Genomic DNA, 16,789 nt, shown 5'->3' with positions numbered 1-16,789 from the left:
CCAAGTTTTTTTCCCCCAGAGTGGGGGAGTCCAAACTAGAGGGCATAGGTTTAAGGTAAGAAGGAAAAGATTTAAAAGGGACTTAAGTGGGGAACTTTCACAGAGGGTGGTGTGTGTATGGAATGAAGGTGACAGAGGAAATGATGGTACAAATGCAAGATTTAAGAGGCATCTAGATGGGTATACGAATAGGTAAGGTTTAGAGGGATATGGGCCAGATGCTGGCAAATGCGGCTACCTTAACTTAGGATATCTGGTCATAATGGGCAAGTTGGACCAAAGGGTTCGTTTCCATGCTGTACAGTTAGAACATAGAACTGAGAGCATAGAACAGTACAGCACAGTATAGGCCCTTCAGCCCACAATGTTGTGCCCATCTATTATCCTGCTAAGATCAATCTACCCTACTTAGCCTACATTTTACTGTCCTCCATGTGCCTATCCAAGAGTCGCTTAAAAGTCTCTAAAATATCTGATTCCACTACCACTGCCGACAGCGCATTCCACACACCCACTGCCTTCTGTGTAACAGCCTACCTCTGACATCTCACCTATACTTTTCTGCAATCACCTTAAAATTATACCCCTTCCTAACAGTCAATTCCTCTCTGGGAAAAAGTCTCTGGCTATCCACTCTACCTAATGCTTCTCATCATCTTGTACACCTCTATCAAGTCACCTCTCATCCTTCTTCCCTCCAATGAAAAAATTTCCATCTCCCTATCAACCCTTCGCCCTAGGGCGGTGGATGCCTGGAACGCATTGCCAGCGGAGGTGGTAGAGGCAGGCACGATAGCGGCATTTAAGATGTATCTAGACAGATACATGAATGGGCAGGGAACAGAGGGTTACAGATCCTTGGAAAACGGGCGACAGGTTTATATACAGGATCTGGATCAGTGCAGGCTTGGAGGGCCGAAGGGCCTGTTCCTGTGCTGTAATTTTTTTTGTCCTTTGTTCCCTCAACCTTTCCTCATAAGATCTGCCCTCCAGTCCAGGCAGCATCCTGGTAAATCTCCGCTGCACCCTCTCTAAAGCTTCCACATCTTTGCAATAATGAGGTGACCAGAACTCAATATTCCGAGTGTAGTCTAACCAGAATTTTATAGAACTGCAACATAACCTCACGGCTCTTAAACTCATTTCCCCTGCCAATGAAAGCCAACACAACATTTTTTTTCTGAAGGAGGCTCCTCTGATGCTGCTTGGCCTGCTGTGTTCATTCAGCTCTATGCCTCGTCATCTCAGACTCTCCAGCATCTGCGGTTACTACCATCTCTCCCCAGCACGCTACATGCCTTCTTTATAACCCTATCAACTTTGAGGGAGCTATGGATGTGGACCCCAAGATCCCTCTGTTCCTCCACAATGCCAAGAATCCTGCCATTAACCCTGTATCCTTCAAACTTGACCTTCCAAAATGAATCACTTCACACTTTTCTGGGTTGAATTCCATCTGTCACTTCTTTGTTCAGCTCTGCATTCTGTCAATGTCCTGCTGCAACCTACAACAGCCCTCCACACTGTCCACAACTCCACTAACCTTCGCGTCATTGGCAAATTTACTAACGCATGTTCATGAGGACTCTTACCAATTTTTATAGGATACTTTCTATGGTGCACCTATCTGGATGCATCACAGTTTGGTATGGCAGCTGCTCTTCCCAAGGCCACAGGGTAAAAATGAAAAAAAATCAAATGCCTTGATCAAAATGGATTTGGCCTGAATGTGACTATTACTGTCCTTGAGCATTTTATGTAAATACTACTATTGCCAGTATAAAGTAGAATTAGTGATAAGCAGAAATTACAACCGGAAATGAAAATTCCTCTTAAGGAGACCTCGATCTTTCCCTTGCGGAGAGATACAATCAATGTGCATCATATGTTATTACCACTTGGAAATTTTGATTGTAAACTGGTGGAAAGTAGGTTTTTGTAATTAAGGTATCAGAAGTTATACAGAACAGCGAACTAAATACATTATTTCCAAAAAAAGTATAATTAAAGCTTAGCGTTTATCAAGTTACTGCAATTGGCTTTAAGTATATCCATTCTTCTTACAGCAGAAGCATATATTATACGTTGCAGATAGTAAGAAATGCAGATGCTGGAGAATGGCATAACGAGGTGTAGAGCTGGATGAACACAGCAGGCCATGTAGCATCAGAGGAGCAGGAAGGTTGATGCTTCAGGCTGAAACATCAGCTTTCCTGCTCCTCTGATGCTGCTTAGCCTGTTGTGTTCATCCAGCTCTACACCTTGTTATCTCTATTATACTTTACATATCACTTAAGTTCTAGCGTCTCTCCTTCATTACTCTGGAATACTACTGCTAGCTCCTTAGAACTAATAATTTTTCCATTTCCAGATTTTTCTATTCCTCCAAGTAGCTGGACGATCCCCATGTGACTATTTCCCTGTGTGTAACTGTGTGTGTAGCAGCACAGGTATCTATTAGAAATGTGGCTCTCAGATTTTTAATATTTGACATTTATCAAAGACTGAAGATTACATGGAATACTATTTTGGAATTCTTCCATAATCATGTGAGGTTTCCCTCACATTCTCAACTTCCTTCTGCAATTTGAGTAATCAAAACCACTGATGTTCTGAAGTCATATGTAGGTAGGCCACACTAGGTAAGGACTGTAGCTTCCTTCCTTAAAGAGCATTAGTAAACTGCTGGGTTTTCCCTGACAATTGGCACGGGTTTCATGGTCATTATTAGACTCTTAATTCCAGATTTTATTTAAATTCAAATTCCACCATCTGCCACAATTCAACAGTCTCAGGATTAATAGGCTCTCATGTCCCCAGATGAGGTGGATTGGCAATGCTAGATTGCCAACAGTGTCCAGGGATGTCCAGACTAGTTGTATTAGCCAAGGGAAATGTGGGCAGGGTAGGGGACTAGATCTGGGTGGCATGCTCTTCACAGGATCTGAGAGGACACAACGGGCCTTATGGCTTCTTTCTGCATCAGAGGAATTCTATGATTTGAGGTTTTGCAACCTAAAGCATCAAGAAATAAATCGCTAACTCCCTCAACAAAGTTGTCTGCCAGTTTACTCTTGTCCATCTGATTTTTTCCGGTCAGTATACAACTTAAAATCACCAACATCATCTGTAGTACCCTTCTTATGCATCTCCATTATTTTCTGATTTGCCCTTTGACATAGTGAGGCAACTCTTAGGGGGCCTATAGACACTCCCACTCGTGACTTCTTCTCCTTGTTATTCTTTATTTCCTTCCAAACTGATTCCACATCATAATCAATCCCACCTATAGGTTACTCACCACCACAGGATACTTTCCTTTATTAGCAATGCTGCCCCAGCTCCTTTTTGCCTATTTTTCCAGAATGTCTAATACCCTTCTATATCAAATTCCCAATCCAAGTCACCGTGCAGCCACATCTCCGTATTAGCTATCAATCTATATTAATTTATTCCTCTTTCTGCCATCGACCCCTCGGCCTCATTACAAATGCCAAGTACATTCAGGTAGAGTCGATTTGCCCTTTTATCATCATTACTTATTCTGGTTCTAATTTCTGCACTCATCTGCTTAACTTTTTGGTCCTTTCCCTTCACTCTGATTTCTGTCTGCCTCTTTCCTACCCTGCCCCTGCTTCCTAATTTCTTTGATGTTTTAAATTTCCCTTTAACTGACCCCACCCCCAACCTCACTGATTAGTTTAAAGCTCCATCCATAATCCTAGTTATATAATTTCTCAGGAAGGGGGCTCTTGTGGTGCAGAAGACGGGTCCCTAGCCCTGATTCAACCCTGAATTCGAGTCCAACCTGCTCCAGAAAGGTTGTGTAATACATTTGACCAGGTTGTTTAGAAAAACAGGCATAATTTGTCAAGACAACATGTTTCAAATGAAGACGATCACAAAAGAAAAGTTCTATCATTTCTCCAATAGTGGTACTCCATGAATCAGGATCCCTCTCTCCCACACCAAACTTTGAGCCATGTATTTACCTCCAACCACATTAGCCCCATTCCAAATTGCAAGTGGCTCAGGCAGTAATCCAGAGGCTATTCTTATTGTTAATGCTGTGCCTAGTTCTACTTATGCCATTGGTAATTGGGGTTGGGGGTGTGGGGTGCTGGAGATGTACAAAGAGGGGGCATTCATTGAGGGGGGTTAATTGGGATAGGAATGGAGAGGTTGAAGAATTGGAGTTGATTAGGGGTAGGGAAAATGGACTTGTGTTGAAGGTACAAGGTTGTCACGGTGATTAGGGAAATGGCAAAAGTGGCCAGGGACAAAAAAATGGAGGGGGACTTGAGAGGAGAAGGTTATTATGAAAATGCTGGGGGTGGGGGAGCTGACTGGGGATGAGGAAGGGGAAAGGTACTGTTGGGTTTCTGGGGGTAGGAAATGGAGGAGGTTTTGAGGGGAGACCAGGGGTGGGTAATGGAGTGGCTGTAGAGGGAGTGTTGTGGAGACAACTGGGAAAGGGAGTGGGGGGAGTAGGACAGGAACAACAGGGGTATTGCAGGGGGGACAGGAGGGGTACGGGCAGCAGAATGGCAGGCAGGTGAAGGGAGTGACAAGGTGGCAGGGGTTTGCAGAAATGGCAGGGGAATAACAGAGCGGGGAATGGCAAAGGAGCAAGGGGACAGGATTGTGGGGGATGGAAGGGGCGTTGTGGGAATGACAAGGGCCGGGGGACGGAGGACTGTTGAGTGTGTAAAGTGTTGCTTGGATCCCGGGCTCTTCCGGTTTATGGGCTGGCAGGTGACGTAACGGCGCCGCCGCACAAAGAGAGTAGCGCCATATTGAAGTCCCACAGCCCCTCCCCCACTACCCCCCCCTTAAAACCCCCACCACCACCACCACCACCACCACCACCCACCCCAAAGAACCGGGAAATACCCCTCCCCCACCGTCGGGTAAAGCCTTACCTTAATGCCATAGGGAGGCTCGTCGAACGTCACCAGCATGTACCTGTCTCCGCGGCTGGCGGGGTCCCGGGCCCGGAGCTGTAAGGACAGAGAGAGCACCGTGAGTGAGGAAGCGCGGGCCAGTGGATGGGGCGGGGGGGGGATCGTTATCTTTCAAATGGCTCTCCGCTTTTTACCTTCATAAAGATCTCCACGGCACCCTTGGCGATGTCCAGGTAACTGGTGCCCAGGTAGGTTCGCTGATTCATGGAGGCGGACGTATCTATGAGGAACAGTAAAATGGGCATCGTTGGGCCGGGGCCGGGGCCTGGTCGAGGCCCGAAGGGGGGAGGGGGAGCGCTCGGCTGCGGCCGCCGCTGGAAGTGACTCGGAGCCCACGAGGGCCGCGCGCTCTCAGCCGTCGCGCGCGCGCGCTGACAGGGGTGGCCCCCGCACCTTGCGCGTGCACGGTGCAGCAGGGCCAGCTTCCGGAGGGGCGGCGCCAAGTTGCGTAACTGAGCCAAGCATTCTGGGAGATGTAGTCTCTATCGGAAGAATCCAGTGCAATGGAGGCCGGGACGTTGGATGTCTTCAAGGCAGAGATCGACAAATTCTTGCTCTCAGAAGGAATCAAGGGCTTTGGGGAGAGTGCAGGGAAGTGGAGTTGAAATGCCCATCAGCCATGATTTAAATGGCGGAGTGGACTCGATGGGCCGAATGGCCTTTCTTCCACTCCTATGTCTCATGGTCTTATGTCTGAAATAAACCTGCTTCCCCCACATTCAATTAAGGCACAAAAGATAGTGGCAATACATTTAATGTATTAGTCTTGCATTTAAGACCAGTGAGTTGATTAACGCGTAGGAATGTGGTATCACTGTGATCACAGAGATACAGTTGAGGGAGGAAGAGCTCGAGATCCTCAGTATTCCATCATATGGAATCTTCGAGAGAGATGGGGAGGGGGCATGTAAAAGAGGCAGTAATATCACAATATTGATCAGTCAATTACTACAAATGAAGGGAAGATATCTTCAAAGGTTCCTTAAATGAGGCCAAGTGGGTAGAATGTAAAATAAAAAAAGGGAGCGATCACTTTGCTGGACTGTGCTTCAGTTCACCAAGCAGTTGGACAGATAAACATATATGCAGGCAGATTTGTTTTATTCACTCATGGGACATGGGTGTAATCCCTATGCTGTAGGTAAAGACTGTTAGAGAGGGAATTCCAGGTTGTTGAACCAGCAACACTGAAGGATCAAGGATATGATTCCAAGAAAGGATGGTGGTTGGCTTGGAGGGGAACTTGCATAGGGTGGTATTCCCATGTTTTTGCTGCCTTTGATCTAGATGGAAGTAGTCATGTGCTTGGAAGGTGCTATCTATCTTTTCATCTATCTTTGGTGAATTTCTGCAGTGCATCTTGTAGATAGTACACACTGCCACTTCTGAGTGCCGGTCATGGATGCTTCTGGATGTGGTACCATCAAGTGGACTGCATTGCCCTGGATGGTGTCAAACTTCTAGAATGTTATTGGAGCTGTACTCAAGCCAGGCAAATGTGAAATATTCTATCACACTCCTGACATGTGCCTTGTAGGTTGTGAACAGGCTTTGGGGAGCCAGGAGGTGAGTTACTTGCTGCAGTATTCCTAGCTTATGACCTGCTGTTATAGCCATTGTGTTTATGTGGCAAGTCCAGTTCAGTTTCTGGTCAAACCCAAGGATATTATTAATGGGGGATGGTAACAACATTTGAGGTTCAAATTATGGTGGTTGCCTGGAATTTGCGTGACATGAGTGCTACTTGCCACTTATCAGCCCAAGCCTGAATATTGTCCCAGTCCTGTTGCATCTGAACATTGACTGCTTCAGTGTCTGAGGAGTTACAAATGGTGCTGAATGTTGTGCACTCATACCCACTTTTTACCCTTATGGTAAAGAGAAGGTCTTGATGAAGCAGTTGAAGGTAGTTGGGCATAGGACACTATTCTGAGGAACTCCTGCAGAGATATCCTGGAACTGAAATGACTGAGCTTCAACAACCACAACCAACTTGCTGTCTCCCAGGTATGACTCCAACCAGCAGAGAATTTGCCTGAGGTTCCCACTGATTCCAATTTTGCTCAGGTTTCTTGATGCCACACTTAGTAGAATGTGCCCTTGATGTAAAGTGCTGTCACTCTCAACTCACTGCTGGAATGCAGCCCTTTTGTCAATGTTTGAACCAGGATCAGGAGCTGAGTGTCCCTGGCAGAACCCAAACTGTGCATCAGTGAACAAGTTATTGCTGGGCAGGTGCTGCTTGATAGCACTGTTGATGACACCCTCTATCACTTTACTAATGATTGAGAGAAGACTGATGGAGAGGTTACTGGCTGGATTGGGTTTGTCCTGCATTTTGAGTGCAAGATATACCTGGGCAATCTACCACATTATCAAGTAGATTGAGTGTTGTAGCTTTTCAGAAATTACACATGGATGAGATTGACCTACGCCTCAGTAATGACCTGTTATCGGAACAAATTCCAGGTACTTTTCTGTTATGTGCGATGTATTGTGATGGTAAAACAAAGTCTGTTGCCAGAGGCCAAACTGATGCATCAAGTAGATTTTAAAGTTGCCCAAACTTTTTTTTGAGACTGGAATAATTCACTTTCGTATCATCTACATCATTGAGTTATGTATTATTCATACTAGTGATTAATAGCTCTTTTGTCATTTGAGGCTCAAACATACCTGAAGCTTGGCAAGTTAATACAGTCAGCCTATGCTGAACCTGAAGCTAGAAGTTTCAGGGTATAACAGTCTTAAAAACAGGATTCTGATGAAGAAGTGGTGATTTCCTCATAGACCTGCACATGAAGAGTGAATAGTTGTTCAATAAATAGTGGTACTGCCCAGGTATCGTAAAGAGATATTACAAGTAGCACATGAATTTCCTATGGCAGAACATGAAGGATATTTGAAGGTGTTGAACTCAATATTGAGTCCAGAAAGTTGTAATGTATTGAGTTCAACACCTTCAAATTGTGAACCCATTCCTTCCCTTTCTTTTGAGTTTTATTTGTTACATTCTCTGTCACCATGTCCTGTCTCCCCTACCCTCAACTCCAGTGAGACTATTTGTTTGTGCTTTCCAATCTAGCAGTTAGACACACCATTATTTTCCATTCTCTCATTCCAATCACTTGATCTGAACTTTCGACATCCTTTTATTTCCCATTCCAACCATTCCCCCCACCCACCCCAACCAAGTGATGAAAGACCCTTGGTTCATGTAGAAATCATTCAGGTCTTAATAACATAGTTTACTCCAGCTCCTGTTTTCGATTTGGACCTTTGCGCTTGCTTGCCATTCAATAGTATCATGGCTGATCATCCAACTCAGTACCCTGTTTCTGCTTTTACCCCTTTAGTCCTAAGAATTATATCTACATCTTTCTTGAAAGTCTTCAGTGTCTTAGCCTCGATAGTTTCTTGGGGCAGAGAATTCCACAGACTCCGCACTATCTGGGTGAAGAAATTTCTTCATATCTCTGTCCTAAAAGGCCATTACTAGTCCCCTTGGTTCTGGACTCCCTTGTCATCAAGAACATTCTTCCTGCATCTACCCTGTTTAATTCTGTTAGAATGTTATAGGGTTCTATGAGATCCCCTCCTTATTCTTCTAAACTCTAGTGAAGATAATCCTAACCAATCCAGTCTCTCCTTTGTACATCAGTCCCATGATCTCAGAAATCAGACTAGTAAATCTTTGCACTCTCTCAATAGTCAGGATATTTTTCCTCCGATAAGACCTAGAATATTGTATGCAATTTTGGTGTGGGCTCACCAAGGCGCTGTTCAGCTGCAACAAGACATCCCTGTTCTTGTACTTGAATCCTCTCACTGTGAAGAGCAACAGACCATTTGCCTTCATCACCTGCTGTGCTTGCAATGTTTATCCTTGTGCACCAGTCATTGAAAGTACTACTCGGGTGTGATTGGATCACCCAGTTCCCCAATTTATTACCATTCCAATAATCATGTGCCTGTCTTCTTTTGCTACCAAAGTGGATAACTCCACATTCATCCAAATGACACTTTATCTGCTATGTAATAGCTCAACATGCAGAGTTTTTTGAGGAGAGCAGAGATAATGATGCCTAAAGCTTTTTCCAATTCTCAGAAAAAACTTTATTATTTCTTAAAAACTGAAATATTTCTTCAACTGATTTTTTAAAAAAAAGTTATATTGTTCCTGATTGAACAAAATCGGAAGACGTTTTCCCTCATACCAGTTTATTCCAATTGCCCGCCATTTCCAGGTCCACGGCAAAATAGAAACCAAAAAGCCTAGGCAATCTTCAGCACTCAACCACTTCTAAAACTCAATCTGTTTGCTAGCAGTTAGGGTAATAGAGCATACAGAATGGAAACAGACCCTTTGGTCCAACTCGTCTGCGCCAAGCAGATTTTTTTTTAAATTCATTCACGAGATGAGGGCATTGCTGGGTAGGCAGCATTTATTGCCCATCCCTAATTGCCCAGAGGGCAGTTAAGAGTCAACCACATTGCTGTGGTCTGGAGTCACATGTAGGTCAAATTAGGTAAGGATGGAAGTAGGTCAAATTAGGTAAGGATGGAAGTTTCCTTCTCTAAAGGACACTTGTGAACCAGATGGATTACCCCCACTGACAATCAGCAATGGATTCATGGTCATCATTAGATTCTTAATTCCAGATATTTATTGAATTCAAATTCCACTGTCTGCCATAGCAGGATTTGAACCTGGGTCCCCAGACCACTATCTGGGTCTCTGGATTAACAGTCCAGTGACAATACCACTAGGCTAGTGACTCCCCTATTACTGATATCCTGAATTGATTTAGTCCCATTTGCCAGCATTTGGCCCATATCCCTCTGTACTCTTCCTATTCATGTGCCCATTCAGGTGCCTTTTAAATGATGTAATTTTACCCTTTTCTACCACCACCTCTGGTAGCTCATTCCAACTAGGCACCACCCTCTGCATGAAAAAGCTGCCCCTCTAGTTTCTTTTAAATCTTTCCCCTCTCACTTTAAACCTATGCCCTCTAGTTTTGGACTCCCCTGCCCTGGGAAAATGACATTGGCTATTCATCCAATCCATGTCCCTCATGATTTTATAAATCCCCGAAAGGTCAGCCCTCAGGCCCCAAAGCTCCAGGGAATAAAGCTGCGGCTTACTCAACTTCTCCTTTATAGCTCAAACACTCTAATCCCAGCAAGATCTTTGTAAATCTTTTCTGAAACCTTTCAAGTTTAACAACATCTTTCCTATACCAGGGAGACTAAAAGCACCCTCACCAATGCATTGTACAGTTGCAACATGACATCCCAACTCCTAAACTCCATGCACTGACCAATGAACGAAAACGTGCCAAATGCCACCTTCACCAACCTATCTACCTACAAATCCACTTTCCAGGAACTGTGCATCTGCACCCTTTGGTCTCTTTGTTCAACAGCACTCTCCAGGGCCCAACCATTAACTGGGAAAGTCTTTGTTATCAAAGTGTGGAGCTGGATGAACACAGCAGGCCAAGCAGCTCTTTACTGCTTGGCCTGCTGTGTTCATCCAGCTCCACACTTTGTTATCTCAGATTCTCCAGCATCTGCAGTTCCCATTATCACTGGGAAAGTCCTTCCCTGATTTGCCTTATCAAAATGCAACACCTCGTATTTATCTAAATTAAACTCCATCTGCCACTCCTCAACACGTTGGCCCATCTGATCAAAGTGCCGTTGTACTCTGAGGTAAACTTCTTTGCTGTCCACTACATCACCAAATTTGGTGTAATCTGCAAACTTACTAACCGTACTTCCTATATTCACAACCAAATCGTTTACATAAATGATGAAAAGCAGTAGAAAAGTCGTGTGGTCACTGGATTCATAATCCAGTATCTCAGCCTCTGGTGATATGTATTTGAAAGCCACCATAGCAGATGTGAAATTTGAAATCAATATAAATCTGGAATAAGAACCTAGCCTAAAGTTGACAGTGTAACCATTGTCAGTTATTAAAAACTCATCGGGTTCATCAATGTCCTTTTAGGGAAGGAAATTTGTCCTTATGTCATCTGACCTACATGTGACTCCAGACCCCCAGCAATGGTGGCTTATTCCGAATTGTTGGACAATACATGCTGCTGTAGCTAGTGACACCCAAATCCCATGTCAACAGAAACAATCTTTTATCTCTGTTTGAAACCATTTCTCCCAAAGTGAACAGCAGACAATCCCTGATAGCACAGTGTGAAGCTGGATGAACAGAGCGGGCCAAGCAGCATCAGAGGAGCAGGAAAGTTTGACGTTTCGGGTTGGGCCCCTCCTTCAGAAATGGAGGAGGGGAAGGGGATTCTGAAATAAATAGAGAGGCAGATAGAAGATAGATAGAGAAGATAGGGTGAGAGGAGACAGACAGGTCAAAGAGACAGGGTTAGAGCCAGTGCAGGTGAATGTAGGTGGGGAGTTGGGGGGGGGGGGGGGGGGTGCAGAATAGGTCAGTCCAAGGAGGACGGACAGGTCAGGGGGGTGGGATGAGGTAAGCGGGTAGGGGATGAGGGTGCGGCTTGAGGTGGGAGGAATGGTTAGGGAGGCGGGGTCTAGCTGGGCTGGTTTTGGCATGTGGTTGGGGGACGGGAGATTTTTGAAGCGTGTGAAATCTACATTGATACCATTGGGCTGCAGAGTTCCCAGGCGAAATATGAGATGCTGTTCCTGTGTCTTTTCAGGTGGCGTCGTTGTGGCAATGCAGGAGGCCCAGGATGGACATGTCATCCGAGGAGTTGGTTGGGGGGTGCGGGGGGAGGTGGGGAATTGAAATGGTTCGCGACTGGGAGGTGTAGTTGTTTGTTGCGAACAGAGTGTAGGTGTTCCAAAAAGCAGTCCCCAAGCCTCCGTTTGGTTTCCCCGATGTAGAGGAGGCCACAATGGGAACAGCGGATGCAGTATATAACATTGACAGATGTGCAGGTGAACATCTGTTTGATGTGAAAAGTCTTCCTAGGGCCTGGGATCGGGGTGAGGGGGGAGGTATAGGGGCAGGTTTAGCACTTGCTTCGGTTGCAGGGAAAAGTGCCGGGGGTGGTGGGGCTGGTGGGGAGTTTGGAGCGGACAAGGGAGTCATGGAGAGAGTTGTCCCTCCAGAAAGCATAAGGGTGAGGAGGGAAAAATGTGTTTGGTGGTCGGGTTGGATTGCAGATGGTGGAAATGTCAGAGGATGATGCATTGGATTTGAAAATTTGTCGGGTAGTACGTGAGGACGAGGGCGATTCTATTTTGGTCATTATTGCGAGTAGGGGGTGTGAGGGATGAGTTGCGGGAGACATGGTCGAGGGCATTTTTGATCACTGTGGTGGGGAAGTTGCGGTTTTTGGAAAAAGTGGACATCTGGGATGTTTGGGAGTGGAATGCCTCATCTCGGGAGCAGATGCGGCGGAGGCGAAGGATTTGGGAATGGGGATGGCATTTTTATAGGAAGGTGGGTGAGAGGAGGAATATTCCAGGTAGTTGTGGGAGTCAGGTTTAAAATGGATATCTGTGTCCAGGTGGATGCCAGAGATGGAGACAGAGGTGTCCAGGAAGGAGAGAGAGGTGTTAGAGATGGTCCAGGTAAACTTAAGATTGGGGTGGAAGGTGTTAGAGAAGTGGATGAATTGTACGTGCTCCTCATGGGAACACAAGGCGGTGCCGAAATAGTCATCACTGTAACAGAGGAAGAGATGGGGGGTAGGGCCAGTGTAGCTTTGGAAGAGGGATTGTTCCATGTATCCTGTAAAGAGGCAGGCATAGCTTGGGCCCATGTGGGTACCCATGGCTACCCCCTTTGTCTGTGGGACGAATTAAAGGAGAAGTTGTTGAGGGTGAGGACGAGTTCGGATAAGCGGATGAGGGTGTCACTGGAGAGGGACTGGCCGGGTCTGCAGCACAGGAAGAAGCGGAGAGCTTTTGGGCCATCGGCATGGGGAATGCAGGTGTATAGGGACTGGATGTCCAAAGTGAAAATGAGGTGTTGGGGACCAGGGAATTGGAAGTTCTGGAGAAGGTGGAGAGCGTGGGTGGTGTCACGGATGTAGGTAGGGAGTTCCTGGACCAAGGTGAAGGAAATGAAATTCAGATAGGTGGAGATGAGTTCGGTGGGGCAGGAGCAGGTGAAGACAATGGGTCGACCGGGGCAGGCAGGTTTGTGGATTTTGGAAAGGAGGTAGAAGCGGACCATGCGGGGTTGCAGAACGCTGAGGTTAGAGGCTGTGGGTGGGAGGTCACCTGAGGTGATGAGGTTGTGGATGGTTTGGGAGATAATGGTTTGGTGCTCGGGGATGGGGTCAAGATCCAGAGGACGGTAGGAGGAGGTGTCAGAGAGTTGACGTCTGGCCTCAGTAATGTAGAGGTCAGTAGATTGTCAGCAGACAATCCCCAATTCTTTTGACCCTTTGACCTTTTGACTTCTGGGTTCCAAAATGTTTCACAGTAAATTCTTTTCAATCCAATAATAGTCCAAATTGTTCACTTTCCATTTCATATAATCCACAAATACATGTGTTTCATACAATATAAAGGAGGAGGAGGAGTTTTGACGCACTTTCTCCTTCTTGGTGGTTTACCTCCTCTTTCAACAATATGTGCTATTTCTGCTCCCCCGGGTGATGTGCTCCTTTATAGCTGAAGAAATTAGTGTCATGGAGGTTTTGAGGCTTCAAATTTTTGGTTGCACAATAAAAATTTGTTTCCGCTTCAGAACAATTACTTCTAATAAATTCTCTGCCTTTGACTTTCAGGTTCTGATAAGATGAATTTTTTTTTTATATTGCTGGTTTAACAAATTTCTTAAAGAATGATTCTGTTTTTGATGGATGGATTTTTTTCATCTCATAACAATTATTTTAAATGTTGAATAAGAAACCTCTTAAATGTCATGATTAAACCTTTGCATCAGCTTCCCAACCCTGAACTTTGCTATGAGTATTTTTAATCTTCCTCTAAGAGACTGAATTCTATAAGTATTCAATGTTCCCTTTTTTTAACAATTGCAACCTAGATTTTCCACATTTAGCTTTAGTAAGACACCATTTGTTATATACAAGCTTGTAAAAAATTTTTCACTCTGATTCTGGTGAATTTAAACTATTGCTATTGTGAGGCGAATTGAATATTAAAAGTAGTGAGGTTTTGTTTCAGTTATGCGGGCTACTGGTGAGACTATGTCTGCAATATTGTGTGCAGTGTTGGTAACCTTACTCATGGAAGGATGTAAATCTAAAGGAAGCAATTCAGAGGAAGTTTACTTGACAAATATTTGGAATGGGTGGCTTGTCTTGTGAGGAATGGTCAGGCTGAGTTTGTATTTGCTGGAATTCAGTGGAGGAAGAAGTGACTTTATTGAAACATAAGATCCTGAGGGATGGATGTGAGTTTGCTCGCTGAGCTGGCAGGTTAGTTTTTCAGATGTTTTGTCACCATTCTAGGTAACATCATCAGTGAATCTCCAATGAAGCACTGGTGTTATGTCCCGCTTTCTATTTATCTGGTTAGATTTCCTTGGGTTGTTGATGTCATTTCCTGCATTGGTGAGGTCATTTCCTGTTCTTTTTCTCAGAGGATGGTAGATTGGCTCCAAATCAATATGTTTGTTGATGGAGTTCCGGTTGGAATGCCATGCTTCTAGGAATTCTCGTGCGTGCCTCTGTTTGGCTTGTCCTAGGATGGATGTGTTGTCCCAATCAAAGTGGTGTCCTTCCTTATCTGTATGTAAGGATACGAGTGATAGTGGGTCATTGGACTACATTGGACAAACAGGCAGAAAGCTAGTCACCAGGATACATGAACATCAGCGAGCCATAAAATGACATGACCCACTATCACTCGTATCCTTGAGGAAGGACACCACTTTGATTGGGACAACACATCCATCCTAGGACATGGAACTCCATCAACAAACACATTGATTTGGAGCCAATGTGTTTGTTGATGGAGTTCCAGTTGGAATGCCATGTCCTAGGATGGATGTGTTGTCCCAATCAAAGTGGTGTCCTTCCTCAAGGATACGAGTGATAGTGGGGTCATGTCATTTTGTGGCTCGTTGATGTTCATGTATCCTGGTGACTAGCTTTCTGCCTGTTTGTCCAATGTAGTCCAATGACCCACTATCACTAGTATCCTTACATACGGATGAGGAAGGACACCACTTTGATTGGGACAACACATCCATCCTAGGACAAGCCAAACAGAGGCACGCACGAGAATTCCTAGAAGCATGGCATTCCAACCGGAACTCCATCAACAAACACATTGATTTGGAGCCAATCTACCATCCTCTGAGAAAAAGAACAGGAAATGACCTCACCAATGCAGGAAATGACATCACCAACCCCAAGGAATCCTAACCAGATAAATAGAAAGCGGGACATAACACCAGTGCTTCATTGGAGATTCACTGATGATGTTACCTAGAATGGTGATGAAACGTCTGAAAAACTAACCTGCCAGCTCAGCGAGCAAACTCACATCCAGAACCTCAACCTGAGCTACAAATCTTCTCAAAACTCGCTATCCTGAGGGATCCTGACCAGGTAGCTATGGAGAGAATGTTTTCTCTGGTAACAGAATCTAGAACAATGGGGCACTGTTTCAAAATCAAGAATGACATTTAAAACAAAGAATGAAGAGAATTTATTTCTCTGAAGTAAGTATGAATCCTTACAATTCACTTTCTGAAAAAGCAGTAGAGAAGGATTCCTTGAGTCCTTTAAGACAAAGGTAGGTAAATTCCTGATTACCGATGGATTGGAAGGCTATTAGGGGTGGGTGGAATTGAGATCACAGTCAGATCAGCCATGAGCTTATTGAATGGTGGACCAGTCTTAAAAGGCCAAGTGGCTTACCCCTGCTTCCAGTTCATTTATTTTTTTTTCCAGCTCTGAGTGCTGGCTGCTGTTAGCTGCTGCTGAAGCAATAACTGACTGGATATGTGTGTTTCTTCTGAAAAGTTGCTGAAATCTTAAAGTGACAGGTTTTAGTAGAACAGTTTTCTTCCTTTCTGTTTTGGATGGCTGTATTCTTGCACCCACTGCCACCAGGTTGTAAAGTGGCTGGATTAAATTGGTGCTGCTGCCGTGTTGTAAGGTATGGCCACAGCTGGCAACTGGTTCTGCTAGGATCCTTTTGGGTAGATATGCTTCAACCTCTTGTTAGTATTCATCTTGGGACTTACTATGTAGCAAAGGACAAACACACAGTCTTGGAAGAAAATGCTTAGCCTTAAGTATCAGTAAAGGTTTATTATGCTGTTGTGCTGATAGATGCACAGGTATCTCCAAAGGGACATAAGAGTAACGTGTGAACAAGCAGCAGGAGGAGGTCATTTGGAGCTTGCTTGCCTATACAATAAGGTCTTCACTGATCTGATTGTAACCTAAAATCTTCATTCCTGCTTACTCTGAATAATCCACCACAACCCTGCATAACAAGAATCTATTTACCTCTTCCTTAAAAATATTCAAGGACTCTGCTTCCACCATCTTTTAAGGAAGTGTTCGAAAGACTCGTGACTGAGAGGAAAAAAAATTTCTAAGTTACATATTGTTACCTATTCGAGTAAGTGTGACAGACTAGAAATAGAAATAGAACATTACAGCACAGTACAGGCCCTTCGGCCCTCGATGTTGTGCCGACCTGTCATACTGATCTCAAGCCCATCTAACCTACACTATTCCATGTACGTCCATATGCTTATCCAATGATGACCTAAATGTACCTAAAGTTGGCGAATCTACTACTGTTGCAGGCAAAGCGTTCCATTCCCTTACTACTCTCTAAGTAAAAGAAACTACCTCTGACATCTGTCCTATATCTTTCACCCC

General features: G+C 44.7%; 2 protein-coding genes across 5 annotated transcripts in view; one reads left to right on the top strand and one right to left on the bottom strand.

Moving 5' to 3' along the window:
* Positions 1–5,313, bottom strand: part of ints6l (integrator complex subunit 6 like) — a 122,340-nt gene extending 117,027 nt beyond the window's left edge. For both annotated transcript variants that reach the window (XR_009446701.1, XM_059651305.1), the window contains exons 1-2: positions 5,099–5,313; positions 4,923–5,000 (exon numbers count right to left, since the gene is read on the bottom strand). Coding sequence is in view for 1 of the 2 variants with exons in the window: in XM_059651305.1 (XP_059507288.1) it covers positions 4,923–5,000; positions 5,099–5,209 (189 nt within the window). In the remaining variant the exon portion in view is untranslated. The remainder of the gene's footprint in view (positions 1–4,922; positions 5,001–5,098) is intronic.
* The window catches only part of mospd1 (motile sperm domain containing 1), a 76,010-nt gene continuing 64,070 nt past the window's right edge, over positions 4,850–16,789 (top strand). For all 3 annotated transcript variants that reach the window (XM_059651306.1, XM_048544349.2, XM_048544344.2), the window contains exon 1: positions 4,850–5,022. The gene's annotated coding sequence lies outside the window, so the exon portion shown is untranslated. The remainder of the gene's footprint in view (positions 5,023–16,789) is intronic.

This window comes from Stegostoma tigrinum, chromosome 15 (assembly GCF_030684315.1).
Source record: "Stegostoma tigrinum isolate sSteTig4 chromosome 15, sSteTig4.hap1, whole genome shotgun sequence".
Classification (NCBI taxonomy): domain Eukaryota; kingdom Metazoa; phylum Chordata; class Chondrichthyes; order Orectolobiformes; family Stegostomatidae; genus Stegostoma; species Stegostoma tigrinum.
This window is presented reverse-complemented; position numbering and strand designations above follow the sequence as displayed.